Source organism: Ruditapes philippinarum, unplaced genomic scaffold (genome assembly GCF_026571515.1).
Source record: "Ruditapes philippinarum isolate M1 unplaced genomic scaffold, ASM2657151v2 ctg5817_1_1_1_1, whole genome shotgun sequence".
Taxonomy (NCBI): Eukaryota; Metazoa; Mollusca; class Bivalvia; order Venerida; family Veneridae; genus Ruditapes; species Ruditapes philippinarum.
Genome location: NW_026863613.1, coordinates 82,362 through 109,825, shown reverse-complemented (window position 1 = coordinate 109,825; position 27,464 = coordinate 82,362). Strand labels below are relative to the sequence as shown.

General features: G+C 33.7%; 1 protein-coding gene across 2 annotated transcripts in view; it reads right to left on the bottom strand.

Moving 5' to 3' along the window:
• LOC132722711 (uncharacterized) overlaps positions 1 to 25,755 on the bottom strand; it is a 60,730-nt gene extending 34,975 nt beyond the window's left edge. The window contains exons 1-2 of one of the 2 annotated variants that reach the window (XM_060707236.1): positions 25,598 to 25,755; positions 3,979 to 4,133 (exon numbers count right to left, since the gene is read on the bottom strand). In XM_060707236.1, coding sequence (XP_060563219.1) covers positions 3,979 to 4,133; positions 25,598 to 25,634 — 192 coding nt within the window. In that variant the 5' untranslated portion in view covers positions 25,635 to 25,755. Of the gene's footprint in view, positions 1 to 3,978; positions 4,134 to 9,320; positions 9,429 to 25,597 lie in introns of those variants that run through there. The other variant, XM_060707237.1, reaches the window with a different exon arrangement.
• Between the last annotated feature and the right edge of the window lie 1,709 nt (positions 25,756 to 27,464).

Genomic DNA, 27,464 nt, shown 5'->3' with positions numbered 1-27,464 from the left:
ACCAGCCGGCGCATCACTGAAAGGTAACACATCCTTTAATTCATTTTTTTATCTAAAACGATTAAACATATGAGCCGTGTCACGACAAAACCAACATAGTGGGTTTGCGACCAGCATGGATCCAGACCAACCTGCGCATCCGCGCAGTCTGATCAGGATCCATGCTGTTCGCTGTCACTTTCACTACTTGTTATTGGGTTTGTTAGCGACCAGCATGGATCCAGACCAGCCTGCGCATCACTGAAAGGTAACACATCCTTTAATTCATTTTTTTATCTTAAGATTAAAGTCTAGTTTCAACGATTAAGCATATGAGCCGTGTCACGACAAAACCAACATAGTGCGTTTGCGACCAGCATGGATCCAGACCAGCCTGCGCATCAGCGCAGTCTGATCAGGATCCATGCTGTTCGCTGTCACTTTCACTACTTGTTATTGGGTTTGTTAGCGAACAGCAGGGATCCTGATCAGACTGCACGGATGCGCAGGCTGGTCTGGAGTCATGCTGGTCGCAATTTCGCAAACCCAATGTGTTGGTTTTGTCGTGACACGGCTCATATCATTTACGTGCACTGAAGTCACATGTCGAGATATATTTGTTTACCCCTACACTACAGTATAGGTACATCTGTCATAGAAATTCTTTTTTATGTCAAGTACATTTTCCTCTACATAAACTTTTTTATTCATAATCTTTACAAGTCCGGAAATAGTGATCTATATCGTATCTAGAGGCGTTCAGGAGCATACATGAACAGCGAAACTTTTTTTATAAATGTAGATCCTTTCAAGTTATAAAGAAATATTAAAACGTCTACCAGTATTAAGAAAATATACCAATCTTTTAGCGTTTTCCTTTTTAGGCAGTTTGTGACAACTGAAATTACCCATGTGACTAGTCCATACATGGAGCAGCCGACACCTCCGTGCCGTCTGATCAATGTCATTGGACGCTGTTCGCTATTCAATCCGTACTTACTGTTCTTGTTTTTCAAATTTTCCCCTAAAGTAATGGCTTCTAGGATTATTTTAATACACTGTACTGATTAACAATGTAGAATCATAAAACATATTTTTAATTATATCATGAATGTATCATATTTCACTAATTATATCTGTTATACTAGTAGTTGTCATTATTCTAATTTTCTTTTGCGTTATTCAATGGAAAAAAAGAAACTATCAATGCAAAAACGAACAATGCAAAAAGAGCGATCTGATCAGGATCCATGCTGTTCGCTTACCAACTCTATTACAAGTAGAGAAACTGATAGCGAACAGCATGGATCCTGATCAGATTGCGCAGATGCGCAGGCTGGTCTGGATCCATGCTGGTCGCGAACCCACTAGGTTGGTTTTGTCGTGACGCGGCTCAAATAGATATTATTTAAACATTTAAAGAATTGTGCACGTAAATCACGAATCTTCTGTATATAAACTTTCAAGCACATTTGAATAGTGAGAAAAGTTTAGATAATTTATTTTGGCAGCAACACCTTATTTTACTCCATGATGCATATAATGGTATCATCACAAATATTTGACTTGCATACATATCTAGTATCATTCGGCGAACAACTGATTCAAGATTTATAGGTCACTATTTGGCATACACATGTAGATATGAATGGTGAAATGTTCGGGGCTCGTACTCTCAGTGCCTGAAAGGGCGGATGGACCCTTATTAAGCACAGAATAAACACTGTTTTTGAGATGCACCGATAAAGTATATAATCATATTTGATAAATCTCTTTTTTTTTTCCTTTTTTTTTCTTTTTTTTCTTTCTTAAATTTCTATTTCCCCACTTCTGATAATGAACATTTAAAGTTTTTGGACATAATTTTACAAGGTTGTTTTATTTATGAAGACGTTAAGGTTTTTCGTTTTTCATGTGACTGCATATTTGAAAAGATAAAGATCTGATAAATTAGATACCCACTATATGTATGCATTTTTGTTCGACGGAGTATTTCAAACCGGATATTGTCACCTATATTCACTGTAAGTCTCCGAGAACTGCTTAGTCACATATTTACAAAATCAAAAAATATCGCAATTACTTTATATGCAAAAAAAAAAATCAGGAAGGTTCTCATTTTCTTTTTAAACATAAGTCACGTGACAGAGCTTCATGTTACCAAGTCGATTATAATAAGTGATGGGTACCAATTACTCCAGTCTATGTACGCGTTCAACTTGAGCATTGCCTTGATGTACGCATTATCTTGATGTGCCAGATATTGAAACGACATTTTTTGTTAAAAGAAAACAGAAAAGAAAACATATATCATCAAACAATATTATCGTGAAATACAAGACGAAACGAGCAGATTATATGCGTGCATAAAGTACAATTTTAATTCGATAATTAATGCAACAAACGTTTGTAACCTTTAAAGCTGCACGCCTCCAGATGAGCCAAACTATTATTGAGAAAAAAAGTACTTAAATTTTAAAAAAAGTGGTAAAAACATTCAACACTGTTCAATATTCAAGTGATATTTCACATGTTTTATGCCGTTTAAGACTGCTTTTGCAATATTTATCACAATATTTCTACTGCGTTAATAACGCGTTAATAACGCAGTAGGGCTGTTTTTGCACAAGTTGACCACTTTTTGGTCAGTTTCTTGGATTGTAAGTGTCAATTGCAATATGTAAATTGCTTTATTTGTTCATCTCACAATATTTTACTTTTAAAAACATTTCCAAAATTTTCATGAAAATTAACCTAAAACTGGAGGCGTGTTGCTTTAAAGACGATGCAAAATATTTGCCGATCCAAATCTTGGAGAAGATTAAAGCTGCCAAAATGCCAATTTATTTTAAGAAAATCAAACTTGAGAAAACAATGTACTTAGATTTTAAGAAAGTAAAAAGATTAAAGATTCAAGTTATAAGTAACGTGTTTTGTGCGATTAATTATTGACTGACTTTGCATCATCCATCACCATATTTATACTGTGTGAAAAACGCAGTAATTGGTAATTTTGCATATTTTGATATCTTTTTGGTATTTTTCGTGGGTTGTAAGTGCCATTTGCAGTGTATTGATAATTAGTTTCTTTAAATACTTGACAATATTATACATTTCATATTTTTTTAATACATCCTCAAGATGTTCAAGAAATTTAGACTTAATCTGCAGGCATGCGGCTTTAAACGTACACGTATAAAATGCTTATCAAAATCAATCCAAGCGCATAATGAGTCTGCATTCAATAAGCGTATATGAAAGGCCGTTCACGTCAAGTCTTCATTGAACAACAATTTTTGCTGACGCTAAAACGGCTATATAAAATGCTTATTAAAATCAAGAGAGAACTCGAATTAAAGCGTGTAAGATGAGCATAAATTCAATAAACGTAAACATCTTTTTGGCGCTTATTTTTAGATGGAAGGACGTTCGCGTCAAAGTTACTATGAAGCAATTTCAGCCATGTTTTATCGTATTACGACCAATCGGTTGATATTGTGACTTTCATGCCTGTGTTTCTTTCATTTTTCAAAATTTGTGCTGTGAACAGTTAAAAAAAAATAAAGTGTATGTATAGCCTAAAATTAGCATTAATTTAAACCATGCAAATACTCCCCTTTAAACCAGGAAATTGTTTACTCCTTAGACAGAAATTGTTTCTCTGTAAATGGAATTTACAGTACAATTGTTTCCCCTGAATTCATGCAATTGTTTTTATTTAGATATGCAATATCTTCCCTTTAAACCAATCAGTTGTCTTCTATAAGGTCACGCAGTTGCTTTCCTATAGTTGTTTGCCTTTGATTCCCTTTGACCATGACAGTGGTTTTCTTTTAATTAAGCTAAGTAATTGCTTCCCTTTAAGCCATGCAGTAGCCTCCTTTTAAGTCATAATATTATTTCCCTTTAAGCAATACCATTGTTTTCCTTAAATCATGCAAAAGTATTCAAAATTCATCTAAACAGCTCGAATATCATTAACATTTTTGTGAATCTTACTTTTCTGCCTTCAAAGGCTTCAAGACTGTAATCTTCAAGTTGGTCCGTATATCTTTGGTCCCCAACATTGGAGGCAAATGCAGGATTGTTCTTTAGTCGCCATTCCCAGAAGTCGTCTACAATCTTGTCAAAGTCACTGTTGCAGACGATAAATCCTAAAACAGAAAGATATTACATGATATTTTTCTTTGTCTTTAAACATTAAAACAATTTTGAACTCGATTAACAATTAACTAACTATGTAATGTGAGGGTCAAAATGACCCTGTTGCATTACTCGCTTGAATGAAGACAAAAGTGACGCAAAGGAAGAAAAGTTACATCAATTGACCTTGACCTCAGTAGCCCCAGACCCACTACAGGGGTTAACTTTATTTAATTGTATATGTGAATAGAATAAAAAAAACTAAAACATCGGTCAGAAATGGATACATTACACGGGATAGTAGAAAAATCTGTCCTATGAATTGGTGACCTTGACCTAGATATTTAAACAAGGCGAATGTATACTAAATGTTAAATGTATTAGTCATGATAAATAAATTATTAATTATTAAAGATAGAAAGACAAAACGAAAAACTGATTTGAAGTTTCATTGACCTTGACCTTATCATGGAGATTTTGAATACTGTATCAGATTGAAGTCATTGCATGAAACTTACATAACAAATTTCGTCAACTTTGATTTTTGTTATAAGTAAATTTATACAACTTAGTTTTAGTCCGATTAGGTTGGAAACTATATGCTAATTAAAATAATCCCGATTTCGAAATTAATAATAAACTAGTTGGGTTTTTTCTTTTATATATAAGTCAGTACGTAAAAAGCGCTAAAAACTCATCATTTGACAGCAATAAACGATGCAAGGTGAACTTTAACTGAATTTTATTTGAAAAATATGTGCATGGAAGGTTGTTCCTAACTATTGATAAAAATATGATTTTTAAACACGAAGATCTGTATAAATAAATTTAACGCCTTAGTAAGCTTCAATAAAGTTAATTTTCTTTTCAGCGACATGTATTCTTTACTTTTGCTTTATATGTTATCTTTGTAAAGCAAACGATAAAGCTGATGTTAACCAAGATAGAGATACATTTTTAAATCTAAATATATAGTGTAAACTAAAATTATTTTTTACGCTTTTACTCATGGTCTCGTTAAGCTACCACTTAATTATAATAAATAAAGGAAGGTGGTCCCTGTGGTTGTGTGGTTTAGACTGCTGACTAGGGGTTCGAATCCTGCAAGGGACTTCGAGTTATTATATTTAAGTTTTTCAGCTTTTTTACTAATACTGCATGCCCTCACACATACCTCGCGACCTTACTGCGTCCTTACTGCGACCTTGCTACGACCCAGGACGCAGCACAGTCGCCATGGACGCAGCAGGGACGCAGCGAGGTCGTAGCGAGGAACCCAAGGACGCACAAGGTCGCAGACCGTCGGCGACTATTTTGAACATGCACAAAACAGTCGCAGAAACTCTGCGTTCTTGCTGAGTCCTGGTTAGGTCGCTGTGGGATCGCAGTGGAGTCGCCATAGTCGCAGCAGCATCGTAGTAAGGACGCAATAAGAACGCAATAGACGTAGTACACTCGTACTAAGGACACCGTATGTGGACCACTAGAAGACTGTTTGTATGCGTCTCCGCCAGTGGATGAAGCCGCGATTTCTACACACTGTGAACCACTACCAAACTGCATATCTGAAGCGGCGACTGGGTCAACTTGTAGCACTTAAGAGACCCTCGCTCTTTTGCCTCGCCCGCCTCTCATCTTTGGAATAATATGGATGATTTAACTTAATACTAATTAAATATACGTCTTCACTCGTTGAATGTCAGACTCAGAATGAAATTTACTGGTAAAAAGTATTGTTTTTATAGACGTAGCAAGAACGTAGTAGGGTCGTCGTACAGTCGCAGGACAGTCGCCGGACAAACGCAATAGTCGTCGTAGAGTCGCCGTAAGGACGCAGAGAACATAGCACAGTCGCAGCTGGGTCGCCGATGATCGCCGTGGGGTCGCCTTGGGGACGCAATACAGTCGCAGTGGAAACGCCATGGACGTAGAAGGGTCGTATTGAGGAAATAGAGAAAACGTACTGAACACAAGACTGCAGAGCCCCGGACCGTCTGCGAGAGAAATTTGAAAGAAAACCAACGATTTTTGAAAGAAAAATGCTATTTTATTAGTTTTCAGGTCGCAGTAAGGTCGTGGTTTATGTGTGAGGGCAGGGCAGTAGTCGGAAAACCTTAGTGCCTTACTGTGAATTATTTCAGGTCCGGGCGGCAATCTTATCTCATTTTGTTATTTCGAAGAAGGAGTATCATTATTCAAAAACTTGTTTTTAATCAGATCGAGTTGCAAGTTGTTTCGAGTAATCCTTCACCAATAAAGCTAGAATGTCGCAATAAGACCTTAACAAAACAGTATCAGTGTGACTATAAACAAAACAAAAAAGGCAAAAAGGGGGATATGTGGTACAGCAAACTCTCTTTTTTAAAAAAAGAGATAAATTAAAAAAAAAAATGTTTACATAATATCAATAGACGATCGCTCCACTCTACCTCGTGAAAAAGCATAAGATTTCCGTAACTTCACGTCCTATGTAAATATGCATAGGATTGGGTTTCAATCAAGCATTCTTTTCAAAACTGCACGAAAGAAATTTTTAAATATATGCGTGATTTAGATGTTTTTTCAATGCAATGTTCCGATTTAATGTCCTACATTTGCACAGAATATTTGACCTGGAATAGATTAGTTTACAACCATGCTGCAATCTATCATTTCAACTTTTATTTTCAAGCTAGTTGGGCACCTTCCTTGAATGAAAATATCATTACATTATAGGCCTATATTAAACGAGTCGTGGAAAGGTGATAAGGCGTGCCAGGGACGACCTTTATTGGCGTCCGCGCCGAAGCGCGGCGCCCTTATGGAATGAAATCGGATTTTGTGAAAGGGCGACAGCAACTTCTCGAGCCGTTTAGTCGGTCATAATAAAAGCCGATCATTCCTTTCGGTGTGAGGGTGATTGATTATTAATTAAGAATGAAATGTCGCGATATGTTACAATGAATAGCGAACTGGAGAATTTCGCAATGCAAACATTTTCAAATGAAATAACCTTTTCCGTCAATAAATCGCGCTCTACGGGTTTTTTTATTCATCATTTTGTAGTACACAGTGGGTTATCATGGTATGTTATTGTTGACCTAAATATTCCGAAAATCTATTTATAGATATATCTATTTATCACTCCTATCGGTAATTCCCGGTCTCTCCCAGTCTATTTTGACCAGGATTTACTAGTGACCAATATTATTAATAAATTCAGTATTGAACGTACACCCATTCATTATCCTTCACAGGAGCGTGTTATTCTGTTGGGCAGACGACAGTTAGTGTGTGATAACACCTTAACCCTTTACCACATATATACGCGAAACAACGCACTTTCGACCCCCCCCCCCTTTTTTGGGCCTCAAATAGGAAAAAATGTCCTATTTGGGCCCCAAACATAAGTTTTCGTTTGAGAAATGTTGCTAAAAAAAATTGAGCACTTTTTCGGCGCCGCCCCCCCCCCCCCCATCCAAAAGATACATCAGGGGGTTGCCAGAAGGGGGATGTTAGGGGGGTTTGAAGGGGGGCGGAGTCCCCCTCATCGCCAAGAAAATTTTGGACTTGTGAGAGGCTAAAAATGACCCCAGGTCGATCATAATGTAACGTTTAACCAAAGCTGAAAAGCCTTTGACTCTATCTCAATCCCTTGAGAAGTTGCAGCACTTTGAAATAAATTTTGATGGAAAAAATCGAGGCAAAATAGTGATTTTTGGCAATTTTGATATGCCCCCTCGTTGCCATGGTAACAGGAAATTTAAGACTGAGCATGTCGTTACAAAGGCAATGGTCCAGTCAACATTTGTGCCAAGTTTGATTAGTATTGAAGCATTTTTCATAGTTTCATAGCAGTTTGAACTTGTAACAGGAGGCTTTTCAGTGAAAACGGCCATTTTTCACAATATGCTCATGGGGGAAAGGGTTAATACAATTAATACGAGTGGTGTGTAATCCACTCACATGATTTTCCTTTTATTGCATGTATTCTGAAATAACTAACGTAAAGAAATTCTATATAAATGTTTTTATTTTTCCTTATTAAAAGACGTATGAATATAACGTCACTGAGAATTTATGACGTCACAACTCGAACGAAACGAAGTGTGGAAAACGAAAAAAAGTCGATCTGGATGAATGTTTTTCTTCAGCTAGAATTGTTCTGATTTTTATTAGAAAAACAAAGGAATGTAAAGTAAAAATAAATTCGTAATGAAAGTACAATGTATTACATTGTAAAACATTACGTTATATCCGATATCGTACGTCTAAGCCGGTATTTCGATAAAAGCTAGCAAAAAGAGTTTAACTGTATTTTTTTTTTTTTTTTTTTTTGCTTTATAACATAATTATGTATGACAAAATTGTGTCTGGCAGACATTCTTTGTCTGGCAGACATTCTTTCATTCTTAAACCTTGAACCAACAATGAAAATATAGAAATTCCTAAACTTTCAAATTGGCTATTGCTATGTCAAAAGTAGGGTAATTCCATTACACAAATTCAGCATATTCAGGGTAAACAATGTAGAAAAACTGGGTTGCGTTTCATTGGAAGACCTATAGTCTTAAATATGTCTTGAGACTTCATCTGTGACAAATTTCGTTCCAAAGAAAATGTCCTAACTTATATGACTTATGTTGAGAAATTTCAATTTCTGAATAGCGCTGAAGCAGAACCTTTTTTCCACATTGCAGATTGAAGTGCGTGCCTATAATTGTATTGTATAACTTTTCTCAGGAGAATGAATTAAATCAAAGACTAGAACTTTTACTAAAATTGAAAATATTTATTAAAATGGTCTTAAGTAAGTTCTATAGTTTGTCGTTAGTCCTAAGACTTAGAACAAATTTAGGAATTTTTATAAAACGCAGCCCAGCATTCTCTCTTTCTAACATCTGTAGACATAAGCTAGGTAACGAGCGCATTCTTTTCACATACACGTGCCCGAAATATTTTCAATGATTCATTCCAAAAAGAATGCACACATGTTTGTTTTCAACTTTTAATGTTTAAATAGAGAAAGTCTTAAGTACAGTTGAATTTCCTGTTTAACTTTCGAATTCCTAAACAGGTATATGTACGTTAAATAAAATGATTTAAAAAATGATTAAAAGTTGAATATAAATATTTCAAATTTTCAAAATAATAAAAGCATCATAACTTTACATGTTTGTATTTCATTTTTCTATTATTACAACTTTAAAATGACTTACCAAAGGATAATCCAAATATTAATATCTTTAAGGACATCTTTCCTTCAAGTGTGTTTATGGTAGAATTAGCCGGGCATAGTCGTGCGTTTAATAGTAAACGTCAGAATGAGGCTTGATATATGGAACGCCATTACCGTCTTGTAGTAATAAGCATATAGAGGCTATTTTTATAATATTAATGAAAATATTTAAAAATAAACCCCCGGGACCATGCGCATTTGTATTCACATACATACCAAGAAAACATGTTAATAAAAATTCAATTATAACTGCAATGAAAAAGCTATTCAGATTGCTCTACACACGGCGTTCCTCGCCGATGATTTAATTAGTCACTAGAAGTCCTCCGGAAAGGACCGAAATGTTGCGATTGTACACAGGCGAACAATGCCGTGTAAACGCTGAATGCGAGCCTCGGCCAGATGGGAACTGTCGAGTTTTGCCGATATTACACGACCTTTAGGTATAAAAAAGTGGTATGAGGCAGTCCTTAAACTGCACCTGCTTTCAGCATTTTGTTTTACTATATTGAAAAAAAGTTTAATTTAAATTTATATTTGTTATAGTGAAAATTAAATTTAAATATTTCAGTTTTGATCCAGTGTTGCGCAAACTGACGTTATAGTTTTATCCACGGATACATCCGTGTTTTATCTAACGACGCGAATGGAAAAAAAGTACGGTGTCCGGTTAGGGCCATCGCGACACACATAACTCGAACTAACGGAAACACAAAATTACGATGGTGAAAAGTCGAAATAACGGAACCACGATAGTTAAAAGTCGAAGGTACGATAATGAAAGTCGAAAGTACGATGATGAATAGTCGAAATAACGAAACCTCGATGGTGAAAATTCGATATAATTTCGAGTTTGCACTATCGTACATTCGACATTTCACTATCGTGGTTTAAGGGTTACGTTATTTCAAAATTTCACAATTTTATTTTTTACTTTGAATCATCGTATTTTCGACTTTTCACCATCGTGGTTTTGTTATTTCAATTTTCATCATCGTGGTTTCGACTTTTTCTTCTTCGTACTTTCGACTTTTCACCATCGTAGTTTTGCCTTTTTGTCTGGCATGGGCACAGAGGTCGTAACAGTGGATGACAAAAATATTTTTACCAAGGGTATGCTTTGAATCATGATGTTAGCTTAAGGTTAATATATTGGTGAAAAGACACAATGGTGTAAAGTACTATGGTGAAAACACGAAATCTTATCGAGTTTTCACTATTGTGGTTTCGTTATCTTGACTTTTCACTACCGTACGTTCGCCTTTTTATATCGTACCGTACGACTTTTTTCACCATTGTAATTTCGAGTTCCCGTTGTCTCGAGTTATATGTGTGTTTCGCGATGGCCCTATCGGTACACCGTTAAGAAGAGATCCCTCACAATAATCCCAAATAGATGAAAATTGTAGTCTGATCATAAGAGATAAAGAAAAGTGCGACATCTTCCACATCCCTAGCACTGGCTTAAGCTTTTTTCAATACTCAACACTATATAATTATTCATATGATTGCATAATAGATAAAGATCAAGATTTTAGCTTAGCTTGAAAAATGACATGTGTAACTGATCTTGCAGCAAGCTCTTAATTGAAACCTTTGATTCATCCAGTGAGGAGATAATCACTAGATAAGCACTAGATAATCACTAGATCTTATCTTAACAGCTTGAGAAGGAAACAGCGCTGTATTACTTCTCACAAATTAAGTTTATACTCCTGTAATAGCATGATGTTAGATAGTTTCCTCCTTGAAAACAGCATGCGAACATTTTGAAATTTTCAATTTACATATTATAACAAAATTAAAACAATTAAATACTTGTAAATCATATATTTTAAGCAGTGCTAAACAACTGTACACTTGTGTTTATACTTATTATTTACACATATATGAGTACATGCATAAAGTGATTTATTTCAGTTCGATTATTCGATTATGTGAGAAGCAATAGCCTAGGCATATAGATGCGCTCTCGAATACGTTCCCGGAACCAGCAAGGAATGGCGGGCTTGAGCCCACGCGACTTACAAGTCATACACTATGCATGTTTAATTGTGGCACGGATTTATATGTAATATAAATCCGTGATTGTGGGCACTTTAGACACGTGCTTATTAGAAAACCAATAAGATAGAATAAATTAAAATTAAACAAAAAATTTTATGTATCATACTTGAGCATCCATCGCAAATGATCATTTCTTCAACTTGAGAAATAAGATTTATAAGAGTGCTTAAATCTTTGCAAAAAAACTGGACTAGAAACTATTGTTTGCCTAATTTAAACATTTTAACGCCACTCAATATTGACACAAGCTCGTTGTGTACATTCAACACAATGTATGTTGGAAGGAACAAAGTTTGAAAAACAGAGTTTGAATGCACCTGAAAAATTCGAGACTATCATCTACAGCGGATGTTATGTAAACAGTTACGTGATTGACACGCCGAGTCACGGAAACGATGCCATAACAGCTGTTGAAATACATAGGCAAATAAATACTGAAGATTTTATTAGATGTTCGCGATTAACCCTCTTAGAAATGACATTCTAATTAGTTGATGTGTTCCTCTCGTCTCCTTCAGATATGATGTAGTCATTAATAATTTGCGGGGGAGGGGGTTAAATGGTTTAAATTCTATTGGTTTATTTCTACGCGTACACGTATCTTTTATACTAAGTGTCGTAAGTGATACTTGATATTGGGCCTTTAAACTGGTATGATTGCCTAAAAATAATGGCACTATTGCATATCCCTCTCTGGTAAATATTGGTCTTGTCAAATTTATATCTTGGGCACTGACCTTCAAACTCTATATAAAGCAACTGAAGCAAACAGAACCTCATTTCAAATAGTAAGTCTTACTTTCTAGGAAAGTGATATATCATAAATGTCATTGTATACAGTAATCCAATTGCAAGGGCGCAACTCAAACATCAAGGATCACAACTCAAACTGTAAGGCTCACAACTCAAACTTCAACGGCCACAGCTCAAACTTCAAGGGCCACAACTCAATCTTCAAGAACCACAACTCAACTCTAAGGGCCACTACTCTAATTTCAAGGTCCACAATTCAACTTTCAAGGGCCACAACTTAAACTTCAGGGGCCACAACTTAAACTTCAAGGGCCACAACTCAAACTTCAAGGGCCACAACTCAATCTTCAAGAACCACAACTCAACTCTAAGGGCCACAACTCTAATTTCAAGGTCCACAACTCAAACGTCAAGGGCCACACCTCAAACTTCAAGGGCCACAACTCATACTTGATGACTATATAAGGAATGACACAACGGATATGCCCTGTGTTTGATCACAAAATTTGGCAAAATTATAAATAAATTGCAACCATTCATTGTTTTAATTTTATCACTAATCCAAGAGAAGCTTTGAAAATTTTATTTTTTGGTGGAAATTTCTTTTTTCAATTTGCAATGTTTGGGCATACAATTACAAAAAATGTCATATGTAAACGGTTACCACGGTGCTTTTATGGCGTTCGAACACATTCACATTCCGTAATATTTTCCTTTTATACTATTTTCTGATCATTAACTATGAATAATTTCAGCTCTATTTCAATATTACTTGCGTCTGCACCTGCCCACGCGCACACCTAGAGATCGGGGTGTCTTAAGTAGACAACAAATGCTTGAATAAGATTTTTCAAGTAATTTAAGTTCATAAATTATTTAAGTTACCAGATAGACTCCGATAATATGATGTTTTATACATAAAATGTAATTTTAAACTGTTATGGGATGACTGACTTTAATTTAAAGATGATAAACATATATGTTATCGGGCATGAATTTACGTTACTGTCCTCTGCTACCAGTGTTTATCGGCAACTTATAGGTTAAGTTAACATTGCTGTCGACAATATATTCTGGTATTCATGCGGTCGGTGCAGACCAAGTCCAGTCGGCACATCAGTCTGATCATAGTCTGCACTATTCGGTATTCAGTTAGTGCATATTTTGAAATTTTCCCTAAGAATGGTTATGTCCTGAGTTAAAAATGGGCGAGTCCATGGAAGATATTAAAGATGGGCAAGTCCATTTTAGATAATAAAGATGGGTAATTCCATTTTAGATAATAAAGATGGGTAATTCCATTTTACATTGTAGATAATAAAGATGGGTAATTCATTTTAGATAATCAAGATGGGTAATTCCATTTTAAATAATAAAGATGGACAAGTCTTTTTCAGATAATAAAGATGGGTCATTCCATTTTAGATAATAAAGATGGGTAATTCCATTTTAGATAATAAAGATGGGTAATTCCATTTTAGATAATAAAGATGGGCAAGTCCATTTAAGATAATAAAAGATGGGTAATTCCATTTTAGATAATAAAGATGAGAAATTCCATTTTAGATAATAAAGATGGGTAATTCTATTTTAGATATTAAAGATGGGCGAGACCATTTTAAATAATAAGGATAGTAAGGGTAGTACTGAAACAAGAGCTGACAAACAGACAGCTTGTCCGACTACTCTCTGTGTTTTATAGTACAACACGAGTCATGCCGAAAGTATTTATGCAACGGGCAATAACTCGATATTACACAATTAAAGAGCAATGAGTGACCAACAATTTATGAATAAAGGACACAGGTTAAAGAAGCATGCCTCAGGATGAGCCAAAGTATGTCAATAGAATCAAACTTGAGAAACATGTACATGTACAGTAGGGTGAACGTGTCAGTTTACACGCAAAACGCACGTTACACGCTATACGAACGCACGTTACACGTTATACGAACGCACGTTATACGCACGCAAAACGAAACGAAATACGCAGACGCACGCAAAACGATATACGCTAAACGAAATACGCTAAACGATATACGCACGCTAAAACGCACGCAAAATGAAAACGTTTCTAAACCTTTATTAAAACATCGTAATCATTTAAAGTTTTTAACAACTTTAGCTACATGTAGAACGTTAAAAAGCGATAAATTTTGATTATCATATAGATCTATGGGAATGACAGACTATTCTCTCCCTTACCAGTTCCTCTCCCTGACGGTTCTCTCCCAAACCGTTTCCTCCCCTGACGGTTCTCTCCCAAATTTGAAATATGCAGACAGTTCTCCCCCAATTTTTATTTGTTAGTTATCATTTTAGTTTTGACTTAATCAAATAATATTTCTTGAAGATTATTAAAAGAATATATTTGATAAGAAGTAAAGTGCATTTTATGTTTATTTGAAAAATGTTTGTAAATTTAACTCAGATATTTTAATCCTATTAACACCTTCATTTTGAGAGGTTAAGATTATTGGACAGTGATTGATATGTATACATACACCTGTAATTATGTGAAGGTCTAGTGATTTTCATTTATTTGTTAAATAGTGAGGTAAGGTGGTAACAAGTATGTTATAAAAAATAAATAAGCAACAACTGGTATGCAATCACATTTCACATTTACTTTTATACAAAATTGATTAAAGAACATGTAGTCATTAACATGAAACAATATATATTACCAAATAACTAATAAAAATATTTGTTTATCAATACCTTTTCACAGTTATTTTGATTATTAGATTACACCTTGATTCTTGAATAATGAATTAATAAACACCTTAATTATCTCTGACAGCAAACTTAACACACATGTGTATTGAACTCCTTTCTTCATTATACAAAAGTATGAAATTTAGCAATTAAAATTCATAAATATTTTTTTTCTTATAATTTTTTTATTTATTAAAAAAAAAAAAAAAACTCACCCAATAATAAATATCGAATGATTATCCTAATCAAGTAAATTAAACACATAAAAAAGTATACTTTAGATCTAATAAAAAATCAGAATAATATACTAATATGCTAAAACTATTCTTTTATCTAATCTATATCAATTAATCATAAACATGTCCAAGTATTAAACATCTAAATACTCCAATAAATTTTTATTTCTAATTTATATTATAATTTAATAACAAACTTATCCATTTATTAAACATCTAAATACTTCAACAATAATGTATTAATAAAAATAAAGATGGGGAGGAACTGTCTGCTTATTTGCAAATATGCAGACGATTCTCCCCCAAAATAGGGAGAGAACCGTCAGGGAGGAAACGTCAGGGGAGGAACTGGTAAGGGAGAGAATAGTCTGACTACCATCTATGGTAGCTAGAAATGTATTTTTACCTTTACCTTTACCTTCTCCTTAAACGAGTTTATGTAAGAACTGAAATGCACTCAACCTAGCACCGAAATTAATTTTTGTCACAGCCTCAACAAATGATTTTTAGATATATTTATAAGCTATCATGCGCTAATATCGAAAGTAAAAATATTAGGGTAACGTGTTCCTTTTTATGCGCAATCGGATAAAGAACTATCCCTTGCATTCACTACGTAATCTCTACGTAATAGTCCAAAATGGCCGACATTGCAAATTCATTGCAAATTTTCATAAATATACAGTGCTAACAATTAAATTCAGATGGATTTATGAGGCAAATCTATATATTAAGTGAGGCTGCATCATAAACAATCGAACTATATAATATTGAGGGTAAAATAAAGGAATTAACTATTTTGACAGAAGTCACGAAAACAGATTAAAACAAAGGATTCTACCACGGATAACGAACATTGAGGGAAATGGATAACATTAAAGGAAAAGCTTCCAGAATCAAGAATGATTAAATTGCTGGCACAATACGTAGATTTAAGTTGATGTCCTGTATGTTCCATTAGGACACCGCATGATATTTACTGTCTTGTCGCCAGTAAAAGCTTCTCAAAACGAAAGTGAAAGTAGAAATAATCAGCGAAATCACTAAAAAAGGTAAAATTTCTAGGGCATTACAATATATATTAGTATAGATCTATATAAATATTTAAGAATATTAATTATTTTAGGTCTGAAACTGTAAAAAAAAATGAGGACAATTATTGGATTTACAAAGACAGCACATCAGAAAATATTTTTCATATCACTTAAAATTGAAATTTATTGACATGCGCTTAATATGTTATATGAAATTAGGCAAAGCCTATGCACAGGGAAGCCATTAAAAATTCCTTTCATTCTTTCCATTTTAAAGGTGTCATTCCGTATAATTATTACATGCACCGTTTTCACTCGGAACACTCAACGTTTATTATTTATCCAAAAAGTTAAGATTTGTTTCGTTATCGGAATAACCCGCCTATTATCATTGAGTTACATTGTAAATGGCGGCGCCCGACTAGAACTGACACTTGAAAATTTCATTGATAGGTATAGAATTCTATATATTTTTTAATTGTTTTTTATTTGATTTTCTTTTAAATATACACATGTAGTCTATAGCCGGGCAAGCCAAAGCCCGGACCCGCTTCGCGGGCACGGTCTTTTGACTTCCCCGTATTATTATGCTTTATCATACACCAGTGCCGATTTTGCCACTCAGTAAATATGGTATTGCACATCCGTGCATATAATTTGACATGACGTCATTTAGCGTTATAAAAACATTGTGTAAAGACTCGCTAAATCAGCGATCAAATGATCAAATCATTTACATACAGGCGAACGAAATTAATACATGACCTTTTTAAACAAAGGAAAACATACATTGCAGACCGGCAGCCCAACATATTTTCCAGACAAGGGGCTAGATCTATATGTTTCAGGACTTTACAGCTACTGGACGTTTCGGCCCTGAAAGTTTCAACCTCAATTTTTAACCACCTTTTTTTCAATTTGATAAATATATATAATAAATACCATGCATTATGGGTTATATTATATTCTAACATGACCCGCATTTACCCTATTGACCTAGAAAGAATGGAAAGTGTGTGTTATTATGCAACAGATGCACAGTTTGACATTCTAAATTTGGACATGTGACGTAATCATTATACACGTGACGTAACCACAAAAAATCTGACACGCCGAAAATAAGTACGGAAACAAATCTGAGGCGCAAATTTGCTTAACTATCAAGTATGGCAATATTTATTTGTTGATGTCGTGTTAGAAGAGAAATAATATATCCAAATCAGTGATTTTATCGCTTTGATAAACATCACTGTTTGTTCGTTTCGAATGTGGCATCATTATATCACGAGGGCTACGCCCTCGTGATATAATTCCTCGCATCCAAACTCCAAACAGTGATGTTATTGAGCGATAAAATCACTGTTTGGGATATATTATTTTCTTAAATATATATAATATAAAACATACTTGCAAACATGATTGATATAAAAAAGATTTTCGGTGATAATACGTATAATGAAATTTCCCTGGGAAAATAAATATTAATTTGATTTTTTATATGAATTCTGAAAAAATTATCATCTGTAAAAACTACATGCATATATTCATTCTTTTTTTTTTTGTAATCAAAAAATTAAATTCCATAAAAAGATATTGATAAAATATGTTTTAATATAAACAGATAAGAATGGTTATAGAAGTGTGAAAAGCCTAATGAAATTTAATGAATTAAAGTGTTATATTTAAGAATAAACTTGTATTTTGAGCCCGAAACTGTAAGCGAGAAAAAAAATGAGGAAAATGGAGAAACTTGTCAACCTCATTGCACCTCGATCCATAAGTGCCAGGAGGGGGGAGTGTTGGACTCCAATAATTTGTGAATCATGTGTTAACTGTAAAGTATATGGATTTACCAAAAGAGCAGCGGCATCAGAAAAATATGTTTCATAGTATTGAAATTGAAATTTATTGACATTTTATGCACTATATGTTATAATAATAATATGCTATATTATTATTAAGGAACATTAAATGCCTAATACTTTCCTTTTTTGTTTACTGTCACAAGTTAAAAAAGAAAGGTGCTGCCTCACCTGGACTTTAACCCGGACCCTTGGAATACCGTTCTGCCACTCAACTGACTGAACTATAAATGTATTAGCTGCTTACGCATCATCTCCCTATATAGTGAACAGTTCGGAACCATTACATATTCTCCTGCTTTATTGAAAATTCGTCCTTGAATGGGTAACAGTGAACAATTTGAAATAGGACTTTGAGTTTTACACCATCCATCACAGTCCCCTTTGGAATAGGTGATGGTATGAAACTTCAAGGCCAATTTCACATTGTTTTATTACTAACTGTTGGGAGTCAAATGTCAAAAGGGTGAGAAAAATATGCAGCCTGACTGGGACTAGAGCCAGGGACTTGAATGCAGTGTCAAAGCTGACTACCGGCTAAGCTATCAGTCTGCTTGCACATCTTCTCCCCTCAATAGTGAATAGTTCTGAGCTGTAAAAATGAAAAAATCAGTTTTACAGTTCCATATACCATGCCAGTAATGGAAGGGAACACTTCCTTACTGATAGTGGATCTGAACACCTCTGTCTGCATTATAGGACATTTGCCATACCTTTTTTTATTTTTCAATGAAATTTGGTGGATTTTTTCCATTTCAATCAAACAGATGTAATTGTTACTCAATATTATAGTGATATGTTGCTTTACTAACTTGGTTTCATTTCCTAGGAGGTTATAATAAGGTAAAATTACCCCCATTTTTAAAAATGTAATGTATTTGCTTGAACAAATAGGCATCATAGAAAATTTACCCTATCTTTCTTCATTGTCAATATAATTCAATGGGGTTTTCTTATTTTAGTCAATTAGATGTAGTATTTACTTGATAGTATAACATTATTTGGCTTTACTTACTTTGTTTCAGTGACCAAAAGGTTATAACAAGGTAAACTTACTCAAATTTTCAATGATTTAGAGTGGTAAAGTTATTAATAAGGCATTATAGAAAATTAGCCATTATTTCTTAATTTGCAATGAAATTTGTTGGGATTTTCTTATATGAGTCAATTTGATGTAGGTTTAACTTAATATATTAATACCATGTTGCTTATATAACTTTGATTCATTTACCATGAGGTTATAATCAGGTAATATTACTCCCATTTTTAGCTCGACTATTCGATAAGAATAAGTAGAGCTATTGCAGTCACCCGAGCGTCGGCGTCGGCGTAACCACTTATGTTAAAGTTTTTGTAATAGTTCAAATATTTTCAAAGTCCATAGACATATGGCTTTGAAACTTTGCACACTTGTTCACCATCATGACCCCAACCTGTAGACAAGAGGAGGTAACTCTATCAAGCATTTTGACAGAATTATGCCCCTTTTTCGACTTAGAATTTACGTTAAAGTTTTTGTAATAGTTCAAATATTTTCAAAGTCCATTGACATATGGCTTTGAAACTTTGCACACTTGTTCACCATCATGACCCCAACCTGTAAACAGGAGAAGGGAACTCTATCAAGCATTTTGACAGAATTATGCCCCTTTTTCGACTTAGAATTTACGTTAAAGTTTTTGTAATAGTTCAAATATTTTCAAAGTCCATTGACATATGGCTTTGAAACTTTGCACACTTGTTCACCATCATGACCCCAACCTGTAGACAAGAGGAGGTAACTGTATCAAGCATTTTGACAGAATTATGCCCCTTTTTCGACTTAGAATTTACGTTAAAGTTTTTGTAATAGTTCAAATATTTTCATAGTCCATTGACATATGGCTTTGAAACTTTGCACACTTGTTCAACATCATGACCCCAACCTGTAAACAGGAGGAGGTAACTCTATCAAGCATTTTGACAGAATTATGCCCCTTTTTCGACTTAGAATTTACGTTAAAGTTTTTGTAATAGTTCAAATATTTGCAAAGTCCATTGACATATGGCTTTGAAACTTTGCACACTTGTTCACCATCATGACCCCAACCTGTAAACAGGAGGAGGTAACTGTATCAAGCATTTTTTTTACTATCAAGCACTAAGAATAGTCGAGCGTTGCTGTCCTACCGACAGCTCTTGTTAATGAATTAGTGTGTTAGCTTGTATAGTTATACATCATAGGAAATAAGCCATAATTTTTTGAATATTCAATGTAATTTATTGAGATATTCTTATTTTATAATCAAATTTAGATTATCGCACTTAGTTAAGTTTAATTTTCTCGGAATAGACAGAAATGGAACGAGTTTATACTCTGGCAACCTCATAATAGATTCTCGGACATTTCCTAGGCTGACAACATCATCACGAAGTAAAAATCCCCATTTTTTGAGTGAGTTGGTAGTATCAAGAATCTTAGAGACCAGAAGGTATCTTACTGAATTTTAAAAATAACATCATATTTTGTATGAATTTGGTGGGACTTCCTTACTTATCAATTAGATACGATTGGTATAATTAAATATGATAATACTTATAATCGTTCTTCTCGTTAGCATATTGTTTAATAATTTTCCAGGCTTCTATATTAACATTAGGGTAAAATTTCATAGTTTGTAAGGATTTTTCGGTAGTGCCACCAATCTTTGTTGAATATTTAGGAATCTCTAGGAGATCTTGCCATAATTCTCATATTTTGTAATGAAATTTGTTAGGACTACCTTATTTTAGTCAATTACATATGTTTGTTAATTAATATAATAGATTTATGTTATATAAAAAATTCTGTATCATTTCCTAAGAGGTTAAGTTTAAGGTAAAATTACCCGGTGTATCAACATTTTATGTGGCACTGCTTTCTTTAATAGTTGGGGTCCGCATAAAATTTACTATAACATTTATATTTTTCCTTGACAATTTTTGAAATCTTCTTTTTTAAGTCATCTAATGAAAGCTTTTAATTAATAAAGTTGATTTGGATTGAGTTATCATTTACATTACTTTTCATAGGGATCTTGTATTATGCCTTTTTTAATGAACTGACCTACCTATGAAGCATAAAATTGATATTGTAGGAAAATTAAAATTACAATCAATTAAAATTGTACAGGTCCCAAAAGATATATTAGTATGCAAAATGGGTTTTTGTAAATTTATATAAATACATAGGTGATATTTAAGTATAATTATTATAGTTAGAATTTTATCAGTTATGAGGTTTATAACTTACTTGAGGGAAGTTAAACAAGTGACTTGGGACTACAGCATACCTATCTTACTCAGCTGAGAAAAAACTTCAAAGAATTATATGGTTATATATGGATAGGTTATATACTTTTAAGTTAGCAAAGGGCGGCACAGGCTCATCTCGGGTATCTCAAAGGGGTATTATGTTAAGTAATGATTACGGATTGATAAACCTTAAAAGTGATTTTAGATAATATACAGAATAAAAATCAAGAAAGCTATATATGTTTATCAAAGTGGGTTATATTATGGACCTCATATAAGATTAAGATATATTTGAGCCGCGTCACGATAAAAGCAACATAATGGGTTTGCGACCAGCATGGATCCAGACCAGCCTGCGCATCTGTTCGCTATCAGTGTTATACGGTTTGTAAGTGAACAGTAAAAGCCCAGGCCACATACAAAAATAGTAGTCTATGCCTTGATTATGAGCTGACAGATAGGGGAATTTTGTAAAGTGTGGCTTAGCCTGTCTGTTGTGATTACATGTCTAAAAAGTACAACATGGTATATTTTAGCCACCATAGAATTTTTTATCTAGAAAAATATCTAGTTATTTTTATTTGTACAAAAATATAGAAATAGTACAATGTATAATTAGTAAAATGTTCACTATACATGTACAAATAATGAAACTATTAACAAATGTCGGTACAGCTGCGGTACAGTATTTAGATGGTCACGGGTTCGAGTACATGTCAGGATGCACTTTTTTCTCACCCTGTGACTGACAAACATTTGTATAGCCAAGCTAGAAATTAATTCACAATGCTAAGTAACCCTGGGAAATTCGAAGAAATATTTGCATACACAGTAGGTTTATAACTATTCAGTATTTAAACAAGTAAAACGTGTAAGCGGCCGAATAGCTCAGAGGAACTCAAGAGCCGCGGAATCGTATTCCGAGTGTCAGGGGTTCGAGTGCCTGCCAGGCTGTTACATATCAATATAAATCTGTCAAGAAAAATAGGAAGGAACTGTCTAAAATAATTATCACCCTAAATAGTATTCGGATAGGATTCGGACAGTCTTTGATGAAAAGTCAGAAGATGAACTTGTAAAGGGGGTGGGGTGCTAGTCTGATCACATCATTTGATGTCTGACGAACCTCGTATCTAATATATATTGGTACGCATATAAACATCTGTTTGCTGAATTGAATATCAAAAATGTTGCAATTAATTAGTAATTATATCTTATGCGTATGTAATATAGGATTAAAACTAATTGATCTTCGGCTTTAAGCATGTAGAAATCTGACCAGTATTCACCGCGAGGTCACAAACTTTAAAACTTTAATGTAAATATCACAATAATACTTCTTTATATAATATTTCTATTCTTTGACAGGGACACAGAACATCTCTTACATGTTTAAGAAACAACAAATTTACATAATATATATATCTAAGATATTAATTCTTTTACTTCTCAATAGTAACAGACGCAAAACACGGTACTTAAGAGCTTAGACGAACGCAGACGCACGCTAAACGTTTCTGGGAATAAGAAACGCACGCTTTCAGACGCACGATAAACGAAAAACGATACACGGAAAACGATAAACGTTAAACGCTTGTAAACGATGCACGCTTGAGAAAGCGTTTCAGCAAACGCACGTTGCACGCTATACGCACGCACGTTACACGAAAAACGGACGCACGAAAAACGCTATTTTTGACAACCGAAACGTTCACCCTACTGTACTAATATTTTTTTAAAAAGTAAAAAGATTCAAGATTCAAGAAATAATTTAAATGTTTTGTGTGATTAATGATTATTTTTTCAGTATTCATAACAAAATTTCTTCTGCGTTACTAACACAGTAAGGGTTATTTTTGCATATTGTCACCTCTTTTTGGTAATTTACGCGTGTTGCAATGTGTAAATTGATTCCTGGTTACTTCACAAAAGTGTGCTTTGAAATACATTTTCAAGAAAATACCATGAATCAGGATGCAAGCTGCTTTAAGTTCAAGCGCGGTAAGACGAATACCTTTAATGATTTTCAAGAAAGAACTTACGTGCAACCGCACTAATGCCTTTAAACAATATACAGAAGGTAATGATCTCAAGAATCATGTAAGATACTTATTGCGAACAATGAGATTTGAAGTCGCATCTTTAAAACATAACCAATTAAGTGAGCGAAAAGTCAGGTTAAAAAATCTAAGATTTATTGCAACCTTTTTTTGTAATTTACGTGGGTTGCAATGTGTTAATTGATACCTGGTTACTTCACAAAAGTATATGCTTTTAAATACATTTTCAAGAAAATAACATGAATCAGGAGGCATGCTGCTTTAAGTTTCAAGCGCGGTAAAGCGAATACTTTTAATAGTTTTCAAGAAAGAACTTGCAAGCAACCACACTAATGCCTTTAACCAATATACAGAAGATTATTACATTTGTATCTCAAGAATCATATAAGATACTTATTGCGAACAATGAGATCTGTAGTCGCCACTTTAAAACATAGCCAATTAAGTGACCGAAAAGTCAGGTTAAAATATCTAAAAATTATTTTCCGCTTGCATGGTTTTCAAATTAAAAGAAAAATGTATTCGTTAGTTTTATACATTCAACTTGTCCGTATAATGTAGATTGGAAAGCTAGTTAAGCTTATCGCATCTCAAGAAACCCAAACAATTTTGCCATACGGTCATGTGGTAAATATTAGCGATTTATAAAATTGCGAATATATATAAATCTCTACCATCGAGGAAAAGGACACGAAGTTCATGAAAATATTCTACCAGAAGAGTAAAATCAAGATTGATGATTTTATTATAAACAATGTATGAAGAGTATAAATACAGATAAATTAATAGGAGAGATGTACAGGTGGTCAATAGAATGTGCTGATAAGCACTGACCTTAGCAACCGTTGCTGGTCTGTACCACCTGGTCATTTTACATAAGAAAACTATGGTGTGTATGTCTTATAAGAAATCGCAATTTTCCGGCCGTATGTGTTATCGGCGCGGTGTTCCAAATCTTGGTATTTTGTCAATTTTTTTTACAAATCAGAAAAATATTCAGAAATTGCTAAAGACGTTCACTATATACAGAAAGTATATACATGTATGTTCATTTTAAAAACGCCTAGTTGTTCCCTCCAAATCAACGTATAGTGTCAAGTGTAACCACGGTCGGTCGCTCTCCTCCCCTTGGGGTAGGGGCAGAGGAGATTGAGATTTTTGGATCGTGAGAAAACTTATATCAAAATCACCGTTGAAGCACCGGCATTGCATTGCAGTTTGGATATGTCTCGGGCATTTAGCCGCTAAGAAAGATAAAAAAAAACGCACTGGCAGTACAGGACGGATGGTCCGTTTACTCCGCTATTCCCTACCTGCCTGTACCCCCACCCCCTCCCCCACCCGGACAGGTGGAATATTGTTGCATACAGGAACGCCTATAATATCTTAATTAGACGCGAATCAGTAACATGAAAGTGCTTAATTTCATAATTTGCAATTTTATTTCAACGCAATCTTGAATTTTTTTTTTTTTAAAAAGAACAGAGGGAGGAGGGGGGGCGGGTACACTCAGTAGAAAAAAAGATAAACGTTTCTTTTAATGAAGACAAAAAGTGTACATCGATCATTATGAAAAGTATGACTTTGAAATACTGCACATTTGTATTTTTATTAGACGAGATGAATCAGTCAACAGTTGTTCAACTACATCATGATTTATACAATACATCTTCCCCCTTTCAACAAGTCAACAAAAACTCGTCTGCTTATTTCGTAATAGTAATATTTCAAATCTTGTTTTGTTTTGTAACTGTTTTTTCTGGGTATTTTCTTCGGTTTTTCTTTCTATTATTATTATTATTATAATCATAATTATTACTATTATCATTATTATTATCATTATTATTATTATAATTATTATTATTATGTTGTTGTTGTTGTTGTTGTTGTTGTAAATTTAAAGAATTAAGAAGTTATTTTGATGCTGCGGCTGCTGTTGTTAATTTATAGAATTTCAGTCATTTGATAAGTATAATTCTCTTAAAATTATAATCATGGTTTTGCGGTTAACATGATTTTTGCGTGCACGTTTCAATGCGTTTTACATGATTTTAATAAGAGAATTCGTGGAAGTGCTTTATGTGCTTCCTGAACAACGAGTGCAGTACAAAGACCATGCAGACAAAAACATTCAAGCTATCTTATGGAATTCAGGTAAAAATAATAAACTAATGAAAAAAACTGATATCAACTTTAACAACAAAAAGGTATTTAATTATAATAATAATTATAATAATAGAAAAAACAGACTCACCACAATATAATCCAATGATAAACAACTTTAAACTCATATCTCACGTTTATACACCACAACAACGCGACTGAAGGTGAATAAAATGTTTACCAACATAAAAACGCATATGTAATATATGCTAACGTATGGAGCGCCCTTTCTGCCCCCTTGGTGTTGTATATTGTATACATATGTTTAATCTTAATACTATCTTATACTGTAATGCGCATGTCCATTATCTTTCCGCCACTTATATACTTGGAACAGTCAGTGGTCATTAAATGATAGAACTAGCAACACGTGTCTGTGTTATATATTAGTAAATAAGTATACCCATAATACAACAAGGTACTTGTTCAACAATGATATACATGTATATATATACTCGTATATAAAAGGTTCCTCGATCTAGTTAACATTTCTCGAGAAACAACATGGACGGATGTTTGTGTGTGTGGTTTAGTTTCATAGAAAATCTTAACATGCATTTGATAGGCTTTTGGTGTTACCCGGTACAGATTTAGACCAGACTCCACTCTAGATATCAGTTCTAAATATATGATTAGTGTTTGAAATTATTTTTGTCCAATAGGATTGCAGTATTTCAAATTTGCTTTGGTAATTCGGCTTACTATTTATCAGTCTAGTAGATCATCGACTGTTTATAGAAATAATTTCAAACACTAAATTGGTTTGTGTTCAGTAGTAAGCATTTACCAAATTCAATTGGTTAAACGGGACCAATTAAATTTTGTAAATGCTTAATTATAAACACTTACTAATACTAAGTTTCCCATTTTAAGGCATCACTAGTTTGAATGGTCTAATTTTAAGTGTATTTTATTGATTTTGTATAGTTTATAAGTTTTATATTATGACTTAAATAGTTGTGTTGCACAAAATATATCTTTTTTTTTTTTTGCTTTTTTCTGATTTCTTTTTCTGAACATGTTATCATAACTGTATGTTTGACCCACAGGTAAATCTGCATACACTGTACCATTCGGAACACTTCATCGAATGCTAATTATCAACCCAAATTAATTGGTCGAAATACATGTAATTGATACTAAACAAAACACAAGTTACTTTTTATAGCGATTCATATATGATGTTCTTTTTTTTCCCTTTATTTGCAGTATGTAACAAATTTTCTAGAATGTCATTAGTTAAAACTTTAATGTTCTTATTATCTATTTTTCTTTGCTTTTGTCATGTGACCACAGAGTTATTATATTTGTAATTATTGTATGTAACGAGATACTGTAAATGTATAACACTGTATAAGTTACCGAAATAAACTATTTCTTCTATTCTCTCTCTCTTCATATTGATATGTATATATTCATATATATGTTTACGGTAAAATTCCTTTACCGCAGAAAAACCTAATTTAACAAAAATATAACAGGATAATAGTTCTTTAGGATCTAAAAATACAAAATTCTATTTTACTTTTATCAAACGCATGGCTCGATCAGAGCCAATGGTATATAAAACAAAAACAGATATACAGAAGAAAATAACCTGTAAGAAACTAAATGAAAAGTTGTATATACATGTATACATGTATATATTTCTCGGCAATCAAGAACGTTCGTTATTAATAATAAGTTTGTTCTAAAAACGAGGACGTAGATACACGAACGCGGGTTACAATCAGCTGACAAACTTATACGCCGGAAGTTAGTCGTCAACAAGACGATTTCAGTTCTCGTTACAGTGGCTCTACCATAGTACTTTCGGTACTTTGATTTTTGTTGGGTTTTTTTTTGAAACCGTTGATAATATTCTGGGGAATTTTATGCGGTTAGAATTTAAGTTAAACTAACTTAAAATACTTTATAAGGGTGGGCACAACTGGATTATAAAACCGCAGTAGTTAATT